General features: G+C 43.1%; 1 protein-coding gene across 1 annotated transcript in view; it reads right to left on the bottom strand.

Moving 5' to 3' along the window:
* Positions 1–23965, bottom strand: part of LAMC1 (laminin subunit gamma 1) — a 133245-nt gene that overhangs the window by 24382 nt on the left and 84898 nt on the right. The window contains exons 2-5 of the mRNA XM_077823908.1: positions 5923–6227; positions 5045–5175; positions 4221–4387; positions 861–1049 (exon numbers count right to left, since the gene is read on the bottom strand). Of these exons, the coding sequence (XP_077680034.1) occupies positions 861–1049; positions 4221–4387; positions 5045–5175; positions 5923–6227 (792 nt within the window). The remainder of the gene's footprint in view (positions 1–860; positions 1050–4220; positions 4388–5044; positions 5176–5922; positions 6228–23965) is intronic.

Genomic DNA, 23965 nt, shown 5'->3' with positions numbered 1-23965 from the left:
TTGGCCTGACTTGATCTTAACATAAGGCCCAGGGAGAGTTTGGGGGTGAAGGCAGGGAAGAAAATGGCATGGGCATGCCTTTCTTGGTCAAAAGTTTTTTGAAGGTGGAACTTCCCTTCTGGAGTTCATAGGGAGATAATGCTTGCAACGTGCTCTCAAGGCAGCTGGGGGGGGGGGACGGGGGGGGACGGGACCACGGACGGACGACGGTGCCAGGCCTAGTTTATTTCAGCTGGTCTATTTTGGATTATCAGCTCTTATCTTAGCTTCCACTACCTTTTTGTTTTCCCCATTCCTCTTATTACTTGTGGGACTGATCCCTATACAGGTCAGGTAATTTGCTTGACTATTAGATTTGTTCTTATGACAAAAACTTTTTCTTTTAAAAAAAAAGAAGAATCCAGCGGAGTATTTTGGCTTTCCTTTAAAAGATTTTTTTTTAAAGTTTGTTTGGTTCACATTCTATGGTGCTTAGATACACCACCACAAATGTCTTACTTCATTCACCCTTTAATAAAACAAGGTATTCAAACTGCTGCTTTTGGATACCTAGATGATTTGAAAAAATTCTGCGGGACTGCAACAGCTCCAAAGTTCCACCTACTGGGTGTGTCCAGGGCCTTGCCCATCACTGTAGCATGTTATAATACACAGAAAAAACCCTTCTAGAATGCATTTGAAAAGGAACTATTGTATATGCAGAGTATCTGCTTAAAGTCTATGAACCTGGCTGCTGTGCATTTTCCTTGAAGCAAGGAGCACGTTACTTAACAATTTTAAGTTGAAATACTATAACTTGTGCAAACTTTTTTTTTTTTTTCTTAAGTTTACAGGAGAGAAGATTCTGCATCCTGACTTACCAACAGCGTTACAGTTACACGGTAGACATCCTTCATCACTTCCAAGGCGATAGAAGTTCTCCCGGCACCTTTCACAGTTGGCACCATCAGTGTTATCCAAGCAGCCAATGCAGTGACCACCATGGCCCGAGGAGCGGTACAGTTCAGCATCAAAGTAACACTCCCGTGACCGCCCATTGCAGTTACAGGCTGTGGGAAAAGGCATAAGGTTAAATCAGTTCATTTCCATAAGAAGGTATCCTACTCTCACCTACAATACTAGACCTGCCCCAGAAACAAGGTGTAGAAAGTCAGTCGAAGAGTGATTGGTCTGGGAGAAGATGTACATGATTATTATATCAGAGTGCAATGCAACAAAAACAAAATGAGTTAGAAATTAGTCTGGGGTGAAAAAAAAGCAGATGTCAAAGAGTCAGAGAGGTTCTGCTAGTGTGTGATAGGGATGTAGGTACTGCTGGTACACACAGACTTAATCAGCAAAGACAGATGGAATCTAAACAACTCTGCTCTTGCCATTCCAATCAATGAAAACAGCAGCATGGGCCAGAAGTATTTGTTTTCCTTCCCTCTGCTAGGTGGAAGAAGCTAGTCTTAACAAACGCTCTGTTGAAAAAACACTGCTTTCTACGTATGTCAGAAGGAATACTAGAGTTCCATGCTGCTCCCTTGCCAGCTGGGCTACAGCTTTCCACCCTTCCTGCTCCCTTCCCACACAGTAATGCTGTTTCAGGCATGCAAAACAGTGAGAGACGATAACAGTGACACAAGCCTTCCAGAAAGGCCTGTGAGAAAAGTTTCTTCTCCCTCTCATGCAGAGAGATTTCTATGTCTAGGGAGTGAGGTAGACAAGACATTGGTTTCATTGGGCTATCAACTGAAGTCACAGGACTTATATCAACAGCTGGGACCTTTTAATACTCATACACGGTCAGACAGGAAGAAGGTTCCTGTCTGAAAGTCTTCCACCCTCCACCCCCGTAAGTAAACTACGAGGCGCAATAGCTCCTAACAGAAGACCACACAAATAAACTGGCTTGCTTTTAAGAGAGATACATTAAAACCACTGCACCTCTGCAATAGCCTGGACCGGGATGAAGTCTGAGTATATTCTGGAGATCAAGAACTGACTGCAAAGGAAAGAGGTCACTGAATACTAACTGAACTCTTCAGTTAAAAGGCCACTGCATTCATTAGGACCTGCAGTATACTGCACACCAGAAACAATCCTATTTCTCTATAATTTTGTGGTGTGCAACTACTACACGAAGCAATTCTATTCTCCAGTAGGTGTTCTTCTATAAACACACCCCTTGTTAGAGATCTGTTAGTGATACTGGTGGAGTTCAGATGGGAGTTTCTAGCAATTCTGTGAAGTATTTCTACTGATAAGCACAGGACTCAGCCTTCAGATATCATTCTGCACCCTATTTCCAGAAGCTAAGCAATCTTCTGCTTCATGTTAATGGAGTTCAGAGCTACGTCATTACTGTGTTCATTAAGAACCATGAGACACTTGGGCATATTTCTTTGGGTCCTCCTGAGGAAAAATGGCACAAAAATCTTTGTTAGTGTAAGATAACTTATGCTGAACCAGGATGCCATGCAGGACAGAAAACTATCCATTTTTTTCAGAAAAGAGACGCCCCATGGCTAGGACTCAAATGCATCCCTAAAACAAAGTCCCAACCTCTTTAAACAAGTTGCTGGGTCAGTTCTACTCTAGGTGTGCTCGGCCAATTGCATTTACTATATTTTATACTAGACTGAGGCAGGGACCTAACTTGTTTGCATAGCACCTAACATGATGATACCCAAATCCTTACTGGGCACCCAACCTGGTGCCACAATATAAATAATAAATGGTAACAACACACCTGCATTAATGGGTTCTGTCACATAAGGCCCTTGGGTCCTACATTACATTTCCACTACATTCTTGATAACCAAATGAGGTGTCTATTCAGCTGTAGCTTTGTCTCAAAACAAGAGGGAGACCCTGTGAGTCTGGTCCTTTTCCTCTGGAAGTTTGGGATTTCACTGTGATTGGGTTTTGCTACAAACTTCCACATCATTCAAATGTTTAATGGAAGCTATCCATTATGTGCGGACTGGGTGGTTTCCAAATGTAACAGGCAAGACTTTCAAAAGTGGCTAAGTGACTTACACGCACAAGTCCCAGTGATGAAGGGAGAATTTTCTGTAATATTTTTATAATGTTGATGCGTGCCTCAGTTTCCCCCACACTTTGCCTTGCTACACAGTGGGTGAAAAAGGGGTTAAATCTGCTCTTGGGGCAGAACAGGAGACATGGCTGTTTGTGTCATGTCACTGTCTGGAGTGGAATGAATGTGTCATTAAGGAACTGGCTGGGCCTGCTGAAACTAACCTATATCAGTACAGAATCTGGAAAAAGACAATGGGAAACCCCAATGGCCAAGACATTGACATCTAGCGACCAACAACCCAGAGGAAGGAGGTTTTCTCCCACTTCTTGGCAGGGAAGCAGAGCAGGGGCTCCAGCTCGAGAACAATGGACCAAGAGGTGTCAGAATGCAGGGCTAAGAGCTGGCTTTTGGCGGGACTCAGCAGTTCTCACCTTGAACTGATGAAGAGCCAGAGCCAGAAATGGGAGTCCACAGCAGCTTGGCAGACTTTTTGCACTGGCTTGGCCAGGATGGACTATGGCTTAACCTTTGCCTCTCTTTGCTGACCTAAGGACCTTCAGATTCTCTATGCCAGGTGACTAATAAATCCTACTCTGTTTTGCAGAGGCTGCCTGGTGTCACTGCAAATACTCAGAGAGCATTGCGCACTGAAGGGATACAGCACAAGCCTCCCACAGGAGTCTGGTTTGGCTGAGTTCACTGCAAGGAGCCATGGAGAGACAGGGATCGAAGGTGCCTGAAGGTCCAGTCTTGGAGGCCATGGATGTGCCCCTGTGGAACTGCATGAACCCCTGGGGTTCGGCACACTAAAAAAGGTCACTCCAAGGGGCTGGTTACAGGCTGTGGCATAGACCAGACCCCATGGATCCATGGCAGCTCCAGGGAAAGTCAATGAGACACTTATGCTCCTAAGTCACTTACGTGCTTTTGAAAATCCCACCCATCATGCGCTGTAACTACATGGAGCTGCCATGCAAACACACACAGATATAAAAGTGTTTGCACACTATTTAAAATGTGGATTCTAGTGTGGACAGAATTTGACAGAGTAAAGAAGAAATTGGGACTTGCCAGGAAGAAGGGAAAGGGAGAAACTAAATATTAAAAAGACTTTTTGTGCTTGGCTGCCACCTGCCTGATAGTAGAGGTGGTGGAACATACCACAGAAAGATTTTTCTTGTACATAGCCACTTACACAAACATTCATTGGCACTCTCTGCTGTTGCTCTTCTCCATGGCCGGTCATTGTAGAAGGGAAGGCACTTCTCGCAGTCTTCCCCAAAAGTGTTGTGTTTGCAGTTACATGACAGCTTCCCAAAATCATTCTTCACACACTCACTTGCATGGCCATTGCACTTGCACCTGCAGAACAGGAGAAATGAATGTATTGACTTCAGACATAATACGTCTTAAGCTCCCCAGGTTCAGGTCACACACACAGCAGGCTGATATCTCAGAGACTGAAGACTCTCAGAAGTCTGGCCACTTTCCTTAAATATGGAAGAACTTTCATGGAAAACTTGACTTAAGTTTTGTGGCAAGGACTACTCTGGTTTCTACGGCAGATCTGAAATTCTGTGGCATATAAAAAAATGGAGACTTTTAAGTCAATTAAATATGAAAATGCCCAACACCACAAGTATTACATCGTGTGAGTTCATTTTTAATATTAACATTAAATCTATTTAGTTTCAATTTTGTCTACTTACAGTTTACAATCAGCAATGGTAATACAGACAAAGTCTAAGATCTAGGAGGGAGTGTTGTGTGGATTTCTAACAGGATAAAGTTCCCATGTTATAGCTATTTACGTTTGACATAAGTGAAACGGCTCTTTCAAGCATTTAGATACAGTTTTGGTTAGGAGTAATTACAGGCTTCATAAAACACATTTTACTGTGCTTCTGCTTTAGCATATCTCAATGTGACTAAGTATAATTAATGTCCTTAAAGCAGTCTAATGATTAAAGCACTATGACAGTACTGAGTATGGCTTTTTATTAGTAATGATTTACTCACCTGCCACCCACAGCAAAATCAGAAATTGCATAATAATAGGACTTGAGAACTTTTGGATCATTGAAAACTTCATCTCCAAATGTGTTCAGACGATTGAGGGTCACTCGGATGTCAGTAGCCGTCACCCATTCCTAACGGAGATAAAACCCCCACCAAAATGAGACTCAAACCACCAATGCAAAGCTCAAATGCACTATAGCGTTCTCGTCATTAGCACTAACATTCACATAAACATAGGGTTGGTGCCAGAAGTCACTCAGGAAGCCCACCCAGTATTTTCTCTCCATCTCCTGAGAGCCTGCCCTAAAACTTCTGCCATTCCCTCTAGGTTTTCTTGCAAACCCCATTCAAATACATTTTCCAAGCTCCTTTACTAACTTTATGTGCTTTCTCCAGTCTTCTCATGCCTTTACTGCTATGTGCTAAGAAGCAGCAGTAAAGAAAATATCTTCAGCAAAGAAAGAACAAGATGCAAGTGTGTGCACTTGCAAAACTGCACAAATCTAATGAACAGTAGTTCCCTTGCAAAACAGCCCAGCAAGAATGGAAAACAAATCTTGTGTATACTAAATTTGCAGCCAAACACCTCTAGACAAAAACGCACAGAGACACACATCTGGGTGGGAGAGGCAGAGGGAGAAAAACAGCATTCTTTTTTTTTGAAGTATACTCAGAATATACATACAGATGAGGCAAGTATTCAGTTTCTAATATCAATCTATTTTCCTCCATTATCTCTGAAATGCTGGACGGTTCGCTGTATCCATTTGCTAAGCCTACCAGTATATCAGAGATATGGATTTAGTTTCTAATAGGTTTCCGCAGTGCACAGATAATAAAGGGCTTCCCTGCCTCTTATCCAATTCCTACCCGCATACCTGTAGCACAGCACTGTTGTCAAAATTGTAGGCACTGGGACGCCCCTCCAGGGTTGAAAAAGCCACATTGCCACCTGTGAGCGGAGAGATGTCACTGAACTCATCCGTGCAGAGTGCTTGCTGTTCATCCTCCCCAGTCCGGATAAAGCCCCGGTTTGATTTCTGATACGTGTTCTCACAGGAGCCGCTGTAGTGCTGGTAAGGCACCCACGGCCCATCTTCCCTGGTACGCTTGTAGATGGCAAAGCTCTCAGGCCGGCTGGTGTGAAACTTCAGGCGCACATATGTGATGTCAAAGGCCTTTCCTGCGGACAAAACAAATCAACCTTGTCGGCATAGTTCACAACAAGTAACGCATTATAAAATGTATGACAAAGCCCAGGTGAGAACCTGACCTCTGAGCTCAAACTGGCAGAACACACAAAAAGGCAAGTTCAAGTGTCACCAAAGCAGTTCTGTGACGGACATCAGTTCCATTTGTTTGACAGCTTTGTGTTGCACTTCTAAACATTTATGTAATTTCTATATTCCACTGTACCTTAAAACTCATGTGACCTCTACACAGCCATACGCTGCTAGTTACCGAGGCTGAGCAACATTCACATTTGGTTTTAGGGGGTTTGAAGAACTGCAACAAAATCTGCTAAAAAATCTAACTTCTCAAGATTAACTATATCTTAATTTTGTAGATCATAAGAACCAGAATGTTTTCTGGTTATGAATCCCAAACTCATCACTGACAAATCCTCCTTAGTCCATAGAGAACAACTGGTTCACAAAACCCATCTCTGTGAAATCTATTAACTCTTAGAACTCAGGAGCTTTGGGGAAAGGGAAAATTTATTTTTACTTAGAAAAGAGGGTGTCAATACTTTCAACATTGTTCCCAGAAGTACGCTCCTGTACAGCACAGGCCACATAAATCAGACAGTTACAAAGCAGTGCATTAGTGCTTCAGTCCTTCAAGACCTTCAAACCTTGCAAGGAATAAGAGGAATTTTTTAAAAATACCTTCATCTGTTCCCTAAAATGGTGGTGATACAGTGTTGAAAGATAACATAGCAACTCATGCCTACAGAAAAGTCTCACTTATAAAGAGATGAGAGTTAATCTGAGTATTAATGGGATATTGTTGCAGAAGTGCGTTATCTATAGATTTCAGAGTAACAGCCGTGTTAGTCTGTATTCGCAAAAAGAAAAGGAGTACTTGTGGCACCTTAAAGCCATCCGATGAAGTGAGCTGTAGCTCACGAAAGCTTATGCACAAATAAATTGGCTTAGTCTCTAAGGTGCCACAAGTTATCTATAGAGTTTTCCGAAAGCTATGCTGTCCCAGCCCAGTATGGAACTCTCTGTATGGTGAGCCACATCACAGTGAGGCATCAGAGTCTAGTGACATAATTGTCTATAGTACAGGTAAGTAGGAGACAGGACTTACTGACTCCTTTGCAACTGAAATAGTTCAGAGTTTAGTGTATTCTGGGGGTACTTTCACATCAGTATGGGCAAGTGTCCTTACAGCACAACAGGATGACAGTGTCCTGCAGATCAGCTGCCTGAGAACATGCGCAGAACTATGATGCAGATTCAAAAAGCCATAGATTTACTGTACAGTGTCTGCCTGTGTCTCATGCAAACAACCTAGACCTACTGTATGTAAGATACAGAACAGGGGTGGGCAAACTTTTTGGCCCACAGTCCACATCAGGGTTGTGAAACTGTATGGAGGGCCGGGTAGGGAAGGTTGTTCCTCCCCAAACAGCCTGGCTCCTGTCCCTTATCGGCTCCCTCCCACTTCCCGCGCCCTGACTGCCCCCCTCAGAACTCCCAACCCATCCAACCCCCCCCTGCTCCTTGACCCCTGACTGCCCCCTCCCCCTGGGACCCCTGCCCCTAACCACACCCTGGGACCCTACTCCCTATCCAAACCCCTGCCCCGCTCCCCACCCTCTGACCGCCCCATCCAACCACCCCCTGCTCCCTGTCCCGACTACCCCCCTGCCCCTTATCCAACCCCTCCACCCCCTTACTATGCTGCTCAGAGCAGCAGGAGCTTGCGGCCATGCCACTGCACTCCCTGGCAGGAGCGGCGCGCCAGAACGCTGGCGGCGCAGCGAGCTGAGGCTGCGGGGAAGGGGGGACAGCAGGGATGGGGGGACAGCCTCCCTGACCGAAAGCTCAAGGGCTGGGCAGAACGGTCCCGCGGGCTGTAGTTTGCCCACCTCTGATATAGAAGCTCTGTCACAGTGTGTTTATGAGTCTTGCATATTTAAGAATTACGTTCTAGTTAATCACTCCTCACTCTTTTAGTGTTTGATCTGATACTATTTCCTGTGAATACATAATCAAATGCAAGGCTGGGAATAATACTGTATTAATCTAATAGTGCAGTATACACAAGCATAGTTACAGGGGAGAACAATCTGGCACATACCAAAGACCCCACCACACTTGCTATGCAGTTACAAAGCCAGGAGTAACTAGGACGCTTATTGCTATCATGGAATCCTCTTTCACTACTCCGTGACAGCCTTTACTTTAGAATTTGGATCATAGGGCTTGTGTTCATTCAGCTTATCCCCTGGGAAGGACAGAACAAGAGGGAAGTTCCTGGCCAATAAGCTTAGAGTCTCTGAAAAGACTTTTAAAAAAATCAAGAATAATTTAGGGATTTACAAATGAAAGATGCTTCCTCCCCCCCATGACAGTGAACGTAAAATGACCTTCCCACCCCATACTTATCTCCCAACAGGTTTGTGGCAATCAGCAAATAATCCTCCCTAATGGATTCTTTCCAGTGACTGGAACATCCACCCCCATAGAGCACACATGAACCACCCAGGGGATTTACACCCCCAAGAAAATATTTAACTTCTCAACGTTCTGCTACATTCTTTGCTTTGGTCTATGGCATTCCTGCCCTGTATCAAAGATGAAGCACAGATGTTTTGCTTAATGGAATACTCAAAATGGAGAAATACTGCCTGCATTAAGAGCTACAGGGTGTGGAGGTGGCAGAACAGAACAATAAGAATCCAGCCTTCGTTCACCCTGTGCCAAGTCAAGGAATTCTGCTGAAACCTCCTACATGAAGAAACATTTTAAACTGCTTCACTTCTCTGGGGCGTCGGGGTGAGAAATCCTTTCTGCACTGGAAATGCAGTCGGGTGCTGGGCTGTTCAGAAACATGAGTACTTCTGTTAACGCAGTTCTAAGGAATTTCAGACAAGCCTTCCAAGGCAACTTCCACCACTCTACAGTGTAACTTTAGAGGACAATAGTTATTATATGCATTTTCGAAGGATTAAGATAGTGTACGTTGGCTGCCTTTCCTCAGCCTGGATTACAAATTGGGGAAAAATGGAGTATATCAGTGGCCTGTCCACAGCTGAAAGCATATTTTCTCTACTACTCAGCCACTAGAGAACTGGCTGCAATATGGGCTTACTTGCCCTGCCAATGTCAATGGGAACATCAACACTGTGAATCTGCGCATAGAAGAGAATGGGTAGTAGCGGAGTAATGGAAGGTTGTTCTTCAGTGCTCTAAACAGTTAAAGCAATAGTGGGAAGGGACCATTAAAATGCTTCAATCACCTTCCTCACAGGCCTAGTTGGCTATGAGAAAAGTTCCCAGGATGAGGTGTACAGCTGCACAACAGCTGTTATTGTTCCACCTCAGTGGCCAGATTGTGTGCACACAGTCTCACTAATCAACAAATCCTGGCACTAACTATATGCTGGGTTTTGGATTAACTGCAGACAGACAGCTACCATATAGAAAAATGAAAACTACACACATACTAAAGCATATCAGGGGCTTAGATAGGCACTATTTGTTTTATTTTGGCCACAAATACTCTTGGATGCTCAGTCTATGCCCTCCACATACAACAACCTTTTGCCATCGATACCATCTCTGACATCTCTTGAAAAATATTGTTCAACAAAGCAGCATGTGAGACAACCACTGGTCACTTCTTTTGAATGGAAACTCTGGAATGGTTTTAACTGACATCCAAAGCCTTATCTCCATATACAGTTGCACTGATTTAACTTTAGAGATTTTTTTAAATCAAATTTAGTTAAATCAAAATAAGACCTGGTCTACACTTAAAAAGTTAGCACGACCTAGCTACGTCACTCTGTGAAAAAATTTGTGCTTTGAACGTTGTTTTAGGTTGATCTAACTTTCAGTGTAGATACAGCGAGGTCGATGAAAGAATTCTGTCAACCTAGTGACCGCCTCCCAGAGAGATGATTAACTACAGCCACAGGAAAACCCCTTCTGTCAATGTAGGAAGCATCTACACTACGGTGCTACAGCTACGGCTATGGCAGCTGTAGTGCAGACATAAAAAACTTAGTGGCCACACAGGGCACTGTACCAGTTTAAGAGTGGCTTATGTCTGTTTAAGCTACACTTAATTTTGTTTAGCATAAAGTTATTGAGTTCAACTGAATCAAAATAAACCTGGTTGAAATGGAAATGAGTTTGTCCTGCCAGCCTTTTTCATCAATTTAACTAAAGTGTTTTGTTTTTGGTTTTTATATCCTCCCACAAGTTAAGCCAGTGCAACTTTCTCACACAGATAAACCTTAACTCTTTAGGCTGCTAGTGACTCCAGAAACGTTTTTTGCTTCTGAAAGTCTGAGTGAGACTGGGCATTTCATAAATGCAGTTCTCATCTCACATCACCCAGCGGGTCCACTGCTGCTGACTGAAGAGAGGCAGATACAGCACTACCCAGAGAATTTGGAGACTCCAGTTTCTAAGGCAAAGTGCCTAAATTAAGGCTTTTTATCAGCATCAATACTGACAAGAGTACACACACAGCAGTAGTTACCGTGGGCAACAGAACCAGCAGGGAAGCTCAAAATATTTGGTCATTTGTTGTCTCTCACATCAATATGCTGCATTTTAAAGTAAGCGCTAAAATAGTGAATTTTAAAGAAAAAGTAATTCAGCATCAGTAGAACTTTTCATGTATGATTACATTTTAAGGAAAGTCAAATTATGGTCTTAAAATACATTGATCTTCTAAGTAATCATGCATATTCTAAAACATGAGCACAATCAATCTACCAGTTTACTGAATTGCAACAATGAAGCTCCATAAAAGGACACGCCCTTAAAAATGGGGAGACACTAGATGCTAAGTCAGATATCGGGGCAGAAGGTGCACTCCATGCTGAGCCAGGCCGACATACGGGGGGGGCTCCCCCAGGCTGGGTCTGACTGCAGCATCATTGTTTTCTCTATTAGGTACTTCTGAAGATGAAGTTTCATTATTATTTTTTTTTTATATATATATATAAACACAACCATGATACAGGATAAAAAAGGAACAAGATTGTGTGGTAGAGGGAAAGCTAAGAAATAAGTGGCTCCATACTGCTTTCTGTGTATAATCTTACAGGGATACAAGCTTTATTTAAGCCAAAGTGAACCTCCAGTATTCAATTATACAAAATGGTATTATTTAATTGTGGTAGCAACTAGAGGACCCAGTCAGGGACTGAGATTCCATCATGCTAGACTCTGCACACATGCAACAAAAATAACAATTTTTACCCCCATGGAGTTTACAATCTAAATAAACCGTGACCAAGTGCATTAGGAAACGATTGAAAGGCAAACACCTGACTTCTAATTCCTGCTCTGCTACTGATACATTGGTGGCCTTTGGTGGGTCACTTAAACTCTGTCTTTTTTACACTTGATGTCAAAATTTAAACCGTGCTTGTAAAGGCTAGAATCTGTAAGGTTTTGATAATCAGATCCTGATTAAATTGACCTGATTTATTCCTTCTTCAGTGCTAAGTTCCAGAAAGAGGCAGAGGCAGGTTGGGTGTCTATCCTCCTATTTTCTATTAACTTGAATGGATGTTCTATATAAAACTGCTGCCACGACCTGTACAATCTAGCAATAGTGTAATAATTAACAATGTTATAACTGCACCGTGTAACTTATTAACCTCTTACACAGAGCATATTTGGAATCCTGCTGATACTCTACTTAAAGGAACATCACAATGCCTGGATGTGGAGCTGAGGAAAGGTGTGGTATTGGGTGGAGAAAAGAAGAGAGTTGCTTAAGCATACAAGTAGTCTGTCTCTCTCAGGTTTTCCACTTCTGCTGACAGTTTCTCAAATTCAACCCATCAATTCCAAAAACAGTGCTCATTACAAAAAGAGTGCTTCCAAGTGAATAACTTCAGCAGTCATTTGAGATTTTTTTTTCTTTGGATTGTTTCTTGACAACAACGATGACTCCTCGTTGTTTCTGTGGATACAGACTAACATGGCTACCCCTCTGTTTCTTGGCAATTACTTTTACAAGATTCCAACAACCGAGTCTGTGAATCCGGCCAGTAGGTCAAAGATGCCCGAAATCCTTCAATGGACCAAAAGGCAACAACGCCAAGATGCATTCCTATTAGGGCTGTTGGTTAATCGCAGTTAACTCACAAGATTAACTCCAAAAAATTAACCATGATTCATCGCACTGTTAGAATAGAATACCAATTGAAATTTATTAAATATCTTTGGATGTAATTTCTACATTTTCAAATATATTGATTTCTATTACAACACAGAATACAAACTGTACAGGGCTCACTTTATATTATTTTTTATTATAAATATTTGCACCGTAAAAATGATAAACAAAAGAAATAGTATTTTTCAATTCACCTCATAAAAGTACTGTAGTGCACTCTCTTATAGTGAAAGTATAACTTACAAAAGTAGATTTTTTTTCTTACATAACTGCACTCAAAAATCAAACAATGTAAAACTTTAGTGCCTACAAGTCTACTCAGTCCTTCTTCTTGTTCAGCCAATTGCTACGACAAACAACTTTGTTTACATTTACGGGAGATACTGCTGACTGCTTCTTATTTACAAGATCACCTGAAAGTGAGAACAGACATTCGTTTGGCACTTTTGTAGCCGGCATTGCAAGGTATTTACATGCCAGATATGCTAAACATTCATATGCCCCTTCACGCTTTGGCCACCAATCCAGAGGACATGCTTCCATGCTGATGATGCTCGTTAAAAAAATAATGTGTTAATTAAATTTGTGACTGAAGTCCTTGGGGGAGAACAGTATGTCTCCTGTTCTGTTTTACCCACATACTGCCATATATCTCATGTTATAGCAGTCTCGGATGATGAACCAGCACATTTGTTTTAAGAACACTTTCACAGCGGATTTGACAAAACAGAAAGAAGGTACCAATGTGAGATTTCTAAGGACAGATACAGCACTTGACCCAAGGTTTAAGAATCTGAAGTGCCTTCCAAAATCTGAGAGTGATGAAGTGTGGAGAATGCTTTCAGAGGTCTTAAAAGAGCAACACTTCAATGTGGAAACTACAGAACCTGAACCACAAAAAAAGAAAACCAACCTTCTGCAAATATTTGTAATAAAAATATATAGAGAGTGAGCACTGACTGTACATTTTGTGTTGTAATTGAAATCAATATACACCTCTACCCTGATATAATGCGAACCTATATAAACACAACGGTAAAGCAGCGCTCTGTGGGGTGGGGCTCCTCGCTCTGGCGGATCAGCGCATCAGCGTGTCTGGCTCTGACACGCTGCTCAGAGCAGCGTGTTAAGGGTGCCAGGCCAGGGCCAAGGGGTTGGATAAGGGGCAGAGGGTCTCGGGGGCAGTCAGGGCAGGGCCCCTCCCCTCCCTCAGGGTCTGGGAGGCAGGAGCTGCAGGGGGGGGCACTTTTGGGGGCCCAGAGTGGCCCGGGTGATTAGCGGGGGGGGGGGGGAGGGGGGGGAGAGGGTGGGCAAGCCCCAGCTGTGTCGCTCAGGGGAGGGGGCTTGGGATTCCACCCCCCCGCACTCACCGGCCGTGGTGGAAGCGGAGCAGCCCGGTCCCAGCCCGCTCCACTCCACCAGCTCCCAGGCACGGCGCTCCGATTCCTGCTGCCAGTGAGTGCGGGACCTTTCCCCGACACGGCTGGGGCCTGGGCAAGGAAAGCAGAGCGGGATGGGTGCGGGGGGCATCCTTTCCCCAACCTCCCCGCACTCACCAGTGGCGGGAAACAGAGCGCCGCAGCTGGGAGCTGGTGGAGTGGAGAGGGCTGGGGCCACGTTGCTCTGCTTCCCGCCACTGCCGGTGAGTGCCCGTCAGGAGATGGGGGTGTGGATAGGGCTCAGGGGCAGTCAGGGGACAGGTGGGCTGGGTAGAGGGTGGGGTCCTGGGGGTGATTAGGGACGGGGGAGGTCTCTGGAGGGGGCTGTCAGAGGTCAAGGAGCAGGGGGGCCAAAGCAAGTTCTATATAACACGGTTTCACCTACAACACGGTAAGATTTTTTGGCTCCTGAGGACCGAGTTATATTGGGGTAGAGGTATATTTGAAAGTACAGAAAACATCCAGAAATATTTAAATAAATGGTATTCTATTATTGTTTAACATCACAATTAATTTTTAATCGTGCAATTAATTGCAATTAATTTTTTTAATAGTTTGACAGCCCTAATTCCTATCCTTCCCAAGCTAAAGCTGCAAACCTGAAAATAAACCTCATCTCACTTAGCTGCAGGCAGAGCCTAATGGGACCGACATGTGAAACTTTCACTACCACCAAAATTAGCGAGGCAAGAAAACCCAGAGCAATTATTCCAGGAATGAAGTGAAATAAAACTAGCAAAAACAAAATGAGACCTATCCAATGAAACTAAAACCTCAGCCAAAATGTTGAGAATGCCACACAGCTTTGACTTGGATATGTCTAGGACATCACAGGGACAAAGGAAGCCAAGTTTTCTTGTACTATTACATTTCCCTTACACTGAGTAAAAGCTGTATTCAGCCTTCATCAAAAAGATTATTCTGGGGGCAGCAGAGAAGAAAGAAGGAGGAGATATTTGAAAAGAAAACTGAGAATGAAGGAGAGTGGAATTTTGTGTTGAGCTGAAAATCATGAAGAATAAAATGCTCTAGTGAGCTTAGCTCACAGTCCATGTTCCCCAAAAGAAGCATGCAGGGATTTCCCAAAGTAAAACAAATCTGCCATTTGGAACAGCCTGCAGTGTACCACCAGGTTCTCTTTTTCTCCCTCTCTTACTACAAGCAGATTCCTTCCTCCCTTCACTCATGAAGTTTCTTAACAACTGCAAAGCCATCGGCTGCCGGTCCGCAGCGAGTTTCCAGGAAAGAAAGAAATAATAGTTTAAAAATCACACCGGAATTCCACCAAGAATAATTATCAGTCGATAAAGTCAACAATATTAAATATTATGCTTCCAGAAGCACATGTAATATTGATAATTATGCCATAGCACTACAGCATGTTTTGCATGAGACGTGCGAGCGCACGCCTACCCCACTCCTTCGCATTTAAAGACCCCGCCTCACCGGCGGTTACCATAGAGAAGTTGAATAAAGAGCATCATACGGATCTCTGTGTGTTTGTCATTTGGGACCCCATCCGAACCCACTGATCTGAGAATGTAAGTACTAATAATATTATAAAATTTAATAATAATTATTTTCTATCCTATCCTGCCGTATTCCTTACGAGGTAGATAGAGATGATTGAGCGCCACACACCTATAGCCAAATAGACAGTCCTCGCTTCCTCCATATCCATATATCGTTTCATACACGCTCTCATTGTTCTTACTTATAGCCTTCCCCTCTTCTAGAATCAAACCTATGTGTTTTTGCCAGGAAGTTCTTGAAATTCCTTGCTTTCTCACGCCATATCTTTCAAACAGGTAAATCTTATTTTTGATGTTCATTATTCATTCTTTCCATATGTTCAAACCATCTTAACTTTCCAATTATTATCCTATTTGCAATTTTATTTTAAAATGTATATTATCTTCTTATCCTAGCATTACTTACCCTATTAATCAATCAATCAATGTTCTCCTGCACATATTTCTCAGTAAAACCATTCCCACTGCATTTATTCAGCTTTCATCCTATCATCATAAATTAAGTATATACCCGGGGTAATGGAATTTATATTCATTATTTTTATGCTTAGTTTACAGATGGCGAAGCGAGGCCCAATCGACATATTTATCAAGCACAGACATCCAGTTGCTGAACACACAAGTAATTCTGAATCAGATGACGACAATGTAAATGAAACCGAAGTATTGTCAACAAAAAGAATTCGTACTAGATTTACTCGGAAATATGACTCCTCATACATTCAGTTCATTTTTGTAGCCACGAATGATGGAGGAGTGCCAAAACCGCAGTGCGTTATTTGTGGCGATGTGTTGGCTCACGACACAATGAAGCCGTCAAAGCTCAAGAGGCATTTAAATACAAAACATAATGAAATTAGTTCAAAGCCAAAAGAGTTGTTTGAAAGAAAGCATGTTGATTTAAAAGGCCCTCAGAAACAGATCTTTGAAGTGTGACACATAAATACTTGTACTTTGCGAGCTTCTTATAAAGTAGCACTTCGCGTTGCTAATGCTAAAAAGCCATACACAATTGGTGAAAAGCTAAAGTGATAGGCTGTAGTAAAGATGTCTGCATGGAAATGCTGGGCGAGCCGGCGGCAAAGAAAGTGGCTCGGGTGCAACTTTCAAATGACACTATAGTTCGACGAATTCACGATCTGGTTCACTGTATAGAAGATCAGCTCATAGGACAGATTAAATTAGCAATGTACTTTTCTTTGCAGCTTGATGAATGTACAGACGTTGCTAAGATGGCAATTCTGATGGTGTGTGCGCGCTTTGAACATGAGGGTGATTTGAAGGAAGAGTTTTTGTTTTCTGCTTTACTACCAACAAAAACAACTAGTTCTGAAGTGTTCAAGACTGTGAACGACTACTTTGTTAAAAAATGTGGGTTGGATTTCAAGTTTTGTGTAGGCATATGTTCTGATGGTGCTGTTGCAATGACAGGACGGCATTCTGGAGTGGTTACCCAGATGAAGGCACTTGCACCTGAATGCAAGTCGATGCAATGCTTCCTTCACTGAGAAAGTCTTGCAACAAAAAAAAGCACCAAAAGAACTAAACAGTGTGCTCAGCGAGGTTGCAAAAATTGTGAACCAGGTAAAGGCGAATGCTTTAAATTGGAGACTATTCACTGCATTATGTGATTATATGGGAGCTGATCATAAACAGCTCCTATTGCATGCAGACATACATTGGTTATCGAGGGGAAAAGTCCTGTCAAGAGTATTTGAGCTCTGAAACGAGCTTGCCAAATTTCTTCAGGACAAAAAACCAAATTGGTCACAATTGTTCTAAGATGCAGACTGGATAGCCAAGCTGGCTTATTTGGCTGATATCTTTGCCATCTTTAATGATGTCAACACCTCCATGCAGGGAAGGATGGCTTCGTGTCTTACAATGGCAGACAAGATGGATGGACAGAAATGAAAGCTAGAAGCATGGAAGAGTCTAGCGTCAAGAGATTGTTATGACATGTTTCACAAATTAGCGACAATCATCGCTGATGCAGGTGAAGACCTTAATGCTACATCTCTACAACACGTCATCAGTGAACACCTGACGAATTTGGCAGAACGTTTTGAGTTTTACTTTCCAGCAGAAGATCCACAGAAAGGGACTGGATGGATCCGAAATCCGATTATTACATTGAAAGATGACTTAACTGTCACTATGGAGGATAAATTGTTGGAGCTGGCTGCTGACGAAGTATTGAAGATGCGTTTTGAAACTACAACATCGTTTGCTTCCTTTTGGATAAAAGTGAAAGCAGAATATCCTGAGCTTACTGAAATTGCTCTGAAAACTCTTCTCCCATTTCCTTCAACATACCTCTGTGAGACTGGCTTCTCAACCATAAGTGTCATTAAGACAAAGTACAGGAATAGTATGGATATTCATTCTCCATTGCGCGTGGCACTGTCCTCAATTGAACCATGACTGGATAAGCTGACAAAGAAGAAGCAGGCTCATCTTTCACATTAGTAAAGGTTAAGGTTTTAACACGCCTATTATTGTTAATAAAATAGCTTATCAATTTGATATTTTAGTATTATGACATATTTTCAAAATTATTAAGTCTTCAATTTAATGTTACCTGTTCCTTTCAAATCTTTTTTTTAAATTTTTTTTAACCTTTACTTTATTCATTATAATTTATTTTATTACTTATATATAATTTTTTAATATCATCTTTGTTAGGAGACTTTGCTGGTTTGATTTTTTAATATTTTTATTTGTATTGTAATACTGTATTATTTGTTTACAAAATAAACAAAATAAAAATGTCTGCCAACTTTTATTATACTCATTATATTGTTTCAGATATAAATTAATATTACTACAAATATTCAAATAATATTTTCTTGGATTGTAAACTAATAATAGTAATTTTATACTATCCGCACAGATGCACAGCCTTTCAGTCAGTCTTCATCTAAATGGGAAGATCTCCACGAGTATGCTACACTTGGTATGCACACTCCCATTCCAATTAATACAGTGAAGAATGTTAGTTTTTCTGATCTGATGTGCTATGTGCCTATGCAAATACGATAATAATATGGCACAAATATGGGACTGGTCCCTGGCACATCGGAAAAAAATTGCCAGTCCGCCACATCAGATAGTTTGAGAAGCACTGAACTAGACAATGTAAAGACCTAGTTATGAAGTATGCAAATAACCGCCCAGTAGGTGCTAAGATGCTTTGTATGTTTATCCACTGGGCTCAGAGGCAACATCTTACGTTTCCCAGTTCCACCCATTATTCAAAGGGAATGTACAGAACATATCCATTATTCTACACACTGAAGAGACCAGGTGAAAAGAAACCATTTATTCCACAAGAACAGTGTAACACTGCTTGTCTTCACCAGAGCATTAGATCATGTTATAACACACACTTGAGCAGTCACGTTAATTAACATGTTGTTAAACAGGACTCTGGAGTCAGTGTACACCGAGGGGCTGGGTTTAACAATGCGTAAACCAGTCCTGGGGAAACCCTGCTGGAACTACAGAGTTTACTGAAGACCAGCTGATGTGATGTTAAGACAACTTCTTCCTCTTTACACTGACTGCAAAGCTGTGTTTAACATGACTCCTCAAGGCTGCATTCTAACACTACCTAATACTCTAGTGAAGTCCTCTCTGTAGCAACTAATTCACATCACGCTATTACTATACTGAGAACTTTCAACGATTATGTAGAGAGGTGGAAGGAAGCTTTAACTTCAACTTAAGAAGAAACCACTGTTCTCCTGTTCCTAGAAACACACATACGTCTGAACCTGGCCTGTGCCAGGTACCTTTGATAATACTAGACTAGGGAAGGGGTAGTTGATTTCTATTTGGGGGTGCAAGCATTTACTCTTCAGGAAGAATTCCAGCTATTCATTAAAGAAGTTTATTGAAGCGCGAGGTCATGTGTGGTGGTGATGGGCTGGCTGGCTAATGATTATGAGTGCGCCACTATAGAGAATGCAACAGGAAACATCTTAAATAGGCCTAGATTTCAGAAGGTTCTGAACACTCACCTTCTAAAAATGAGATCCCTTCAAGCTGTTAAACGAACCTACAAACACTGGTCATTTTTGAAAATTTAGGCCCAAAGTGAATAAAAATAACTATATTCAAAGAATGAACAAACACAGAGTTAGGGTGACCACACTACAATGTTGCTCCAGTCAATGTAAGTCACCCACTACACAGACTTAATAACTCTACCTCCATGAGAGGTGTAGCGCTTAGGTTGATGTAGCTAGTTTGACACAGTGTCAGTGTAGATGCTGTGTTGCTTACATCAGATTGTTCCAGCTGTCAGTCCCAAATGGTGGGGCCCCGGCAGTCAGCACCTCACAATGCCCCACACTGACAGTTAAATTGGTGTACACGCTCTTGGTAAGGATGCACACTGCCGACAGAAAGAGCTAGTGTGGACGTGCAAAACCGATTTAATTACTGCGGTGGCTGTACGTCGACAAAGCTTAAATCAACTTAATTTTGTAGTGTAGACTTGCCCACAGAAACTCTCATACATCTAGTCTTGCAACTCTGTGAACTAAAACCCTCCTAATTCTTATGCTTAAGCAGCTGAAGACAGGTACAATAGTGATGGGTGCCATCTAAGAACTTACATAGAAAGAACTTTGGTTCTGTTTGGCTCATTCCCATTGTCATCTCCTACAAGGATTCGCGGACATGTCCCAAAGTTCCAACAGAACCTCCTTTAATTCCGCTCAAAGACATCTCTCTCTTCAAAACAACAGCCCATTTTCCCTGAGGGTACACAGAGTCTTAAAGCTGCCCTATGGAATCTGAACTACACTACTTCAAACATGATGGGAGCAGGACCTGGGCTAAACAAGGAATAGCTAATGCCTCTAAATAATTTAAGAGCTCAAATAACAGTTTTAACATTCCGTCAAAAAAACTTAAAAGAAATAGCTTATTTCAAATCTCCATGGGGAGGGGGGGCAGAAGGAGGGGAGAGATTCCTCTCTTTGGGCATATGAATACAAGCAAAGAAGATTAGAGCTGGATAAAAGGAAGGCTGTGTTTATTTCATAAAAATGAATTCCTTCCTCTAACAGCAGGCATATGCTGACACTGACTACCATGAAACAGAGCTTTGAACTCCTGAATCATCATTAGAGAGAGAGAACACGTAGTCTTTTGTCTACAAGTGCAAAATTGAGGGATGTTCCAAGATATGGGAGATATATTAATTATATTTGGGGTGGGAGGTGTTTGGATAGGGCACTGCTAAGAGGATGTTTGCACAAACAGAATCCCAAACCAGCATTACTGTCTAACAGTGTAGTAGTATGTAGTAGTGAATCTCTACCACCATTTGATGGATTAATAATGGTTATCAGCAGTTAAAGATGACGAGGGGGAAAACTTTGGCCGGCCCCTAGAATAGCAGCAGTGGTATCAGGAAATGCGACATGCTGAAAACTGTAAATATGCAATGGAAAATACAAGTAGATGCCATTAGATCTTTAAAAGAAACTCCTTCCCTCGTCCTCAGAGTTAGGAATTCATCCTTACACACAAAAGGCCTCCTTGTACTCTGGCTCTTCAGAACGGATGGATAATTTACATCATGAAAACATCCCGCCAGCTGGCACTCTTGCTACAAGTGCTCAATTGTGAGCAGATGCCTTTATGAGATAAGTATAGACTAATGTTCTCCTCCTCCACTATCGATCCACTTACCCTCACCACACTGTACTCTGGAAAATCAGTTTCCTTCTCTTTACTCTTCCTCGATTTCCCAATATGTCTTCCTGGTAGCTAGCTCCAATGCTTTTGCTAAATCCTTCTAGTGGGAGAAAGCTCGTTTGAGGAGGGCGTACTTCATATAGAACCAGACACCTTTACTGATTTAGAGAGAGAGAAAGAGACACACAGTTCATGCTCAAGATTCAGGCCCCAATCTATTTGGATTTCTTCAAAATACAAAGGTTATGCCACGACTCCCTCCAGTCTGGGAACCCAGTGTATAACGAAAACAAAAACAAAAAAACCCCTCAGAATCAATCACACCTCACATTATTTCAATCAGTAAGTGCTACACTCCTGAGCCCCTACAAGTATTTTATTCCAGTCCACAACAGAATGTATCTCTACCTTTCTGTTTACATTCTGGATAGCAGCCAAAACACTTTCCTCCTTCCTTTGATCTGCTGCCAAAACACAACCCACTCCTACAGGAATTCCCTCAGGAGCCGGATCTGGGTGGACATGAACAAAGGCATGGGAGACTGATATCCGTAGGACTGGAACAGTGCAGTCAGATACTGCGTGCATCCAGCTAGTGGACCTTAACCTTTAACACAGAAAGGCTGCTTTCTGTTGCATGGTGGAGAAAGGAAATGACTTTCCATGTTCACTGAATCCCACGCTGATGCTACTCCACCAACGAACAGGGACCTGCCTCTAGTCTATTGAGCACCCTAGTTTCATAACAGCTTCAGCACCGAGACCTACAAAAAGCCATATATGTAAATCATCTTCCTGAAAACAAATGTTAAAAAACCCCAACATTCTAACCAGTAACATCTTCAGAACTGACAATGGAGATCTGGAACACTGGTCAGTCAACTCAAACAGGCCTGAACAAGTTTAGTGGAATGAAAAATAAATCAAATTAATGAGGCACAGGGAAGCCGAGAATTTAGGCCCTGTCTACACTGGCAACTTTCGGCATAGTAAAGCAGTTTTCTGCGCTGTAACTCCCGAGGTGTACACACTGCCAAGCCACTTAGTGTGCAGAAACAGTACAGTTGCTGTAAATAAACCACCCCGATGAGAGGAGAACAGCTTCCTCCACCAGGGCTACAGCAGGGCACTGCTGGTGTAGACACTCTGGTCGATTTCAGAGCTGCGATTGGCCTCCAGGAGATGTCCCACAATGACTGTTCTCGCCTCTCTGGTCATTGGTTTGAACTCTACTGCCCTGCCCTGCCCTCAGGTGACCACCCATCATCCCCACGCCGTAAATTCCTTTGGAATTTTGAAAGTCCCCCTTCCTGTTTGCTCGGTGATGTGTGCAGTGGTCTCAGTGCAGCTTTCCAGGTGGCTATGCCTGCTCCACGCACCAGGCGATCCCCCGCTTGGAGCAATGCCGAGCTGCTGGACCTCATCGGCATTTGGGGAGAGGAGCCTGTCCAATCCCAGCTGCACTCCAGACGTAGCAATTATGATACCTATGGACAGATTTCACAATGCAAGACAGAAAGGGGCCATGGCCAGGACACACTGCAGTGCAGGGTCAAAGTGAAGGAGCTGCGGAATGCCTACCACAAGGCACGGGAGGCAAACTGCTGCTCTGGTGCTGTGCCCACGAGTTGCCGGTTCTACAAAGAGCTGGACGCGATACTCAGCAGCGACCTCACCTCCACTGCGAAGGCCATTGTGGATATTGCGGTGGCTCGCGTGCCAGTCAAGAGTGAACTGAGCCAGGAGGAGGAAATCTTGGACGAGAACGTAGAGGGGGACCCAGAGGCAGAAGATGACTCAGAGGTCAGAAATGCATGCAGCCAGGAACTCTTTTCTACCCCAGAGGCTAGCCAATCACTGCTGTCGGATGTTGGTGAAGCACAAACAGGAGAGGAGGCCCCTGGTAAGTGGATTTGATTTTGGGAATCACTGAAGCAAGTTGTTGGGGGCAGGAGGGTTGCAGAAAGCAGGCTCGTCTCCCACCGCATGCCTAGTCTGAGCGGTGGAACAGGCTGTTGATTGACTTCCTCATTTCACGGGAATCTGTCTCAGATCTCCAGGAAACTCTCATGGAAATACTGGGCAATCCGCTGCCACAGGTTCTTTGGCAGAGCTGCTTTGTTTCTTGCCCCATTAACAGTAACTTTCCCATGAAACTGCAGACATGGGGTGTGGGGGGAAACATTGCTGCACACAGGTAAGCTGCATAGGGGTCACGGTGGAAGCCGCAATCTTGGAGAAGACCCTCCCTTGATTCCCTGCTCATCCTCAGCGGCTAGATATCTAACATAATGATCACATCTGTGGAAAGTGTGAAGACAGGAATAATTATCAGGCCCCCCCTTTAGTGCTGGCTCTCCCCAAGAGCCACATGCCCAGTGTACAGCAGGGTCCGGGAAGACTGATTTACCCTGCCCCTGTGGCTACTCACCATTTTGAGGGTCTTGTGGCTCATGTGTGCTTGCCTGGGGTCAGCAAGTTAGTGACGGGTGTGCGTCAGTACTGGCTGTGTTTTAAATTACTGAATCAGTGTTCTGTGTGTTGCAAACAATATTGCTTCTGTAAAATGTTGCGTTTAAACTTCACAGAGATGAACTTGGGAGCCCAGCCTCCCTCTTTGTTATCGGCAGCTGAACGGCTGCAGAAAATTAGAAAGCAGGCAAGAACTAAGGAGGACTTTCTGCGTGATATTATGATGCACTCCGCCGCTGAGAAGCAGGAATCGAAGGAGTGGCAAGACAGCGAGAAGAGGGACCGAAAGGAGAATGCGGCACGCCAGAATGAAGCCATGGACTGGCTCTTAAACGTTATGGAGTGCCAAGAAGACAGGCTCTAGGAGATACTAGTTCTGCAAACTG

Source organism: Eretmochelys imbricata, chromosome 8 (genome assembly GCF_965152235.1).
Source record: "Eretmochelys imbricata isolate rEreImb1 chromosome 8, rEreImb1.hap1, whole genome shotgun sequence".
In the NCBI taxonomy this organism is placed as follows: domain Eukaryota; kingdom Metazoa; phylum Chordata; order Testudines; family Cheloniidae; genus Eretmochelys; species Eretmochelys imbricata.
Note: the sequence above shows the minus strand (reverse complement) of the source record. Positions and strands in the feature narration are given on the sequence as shown.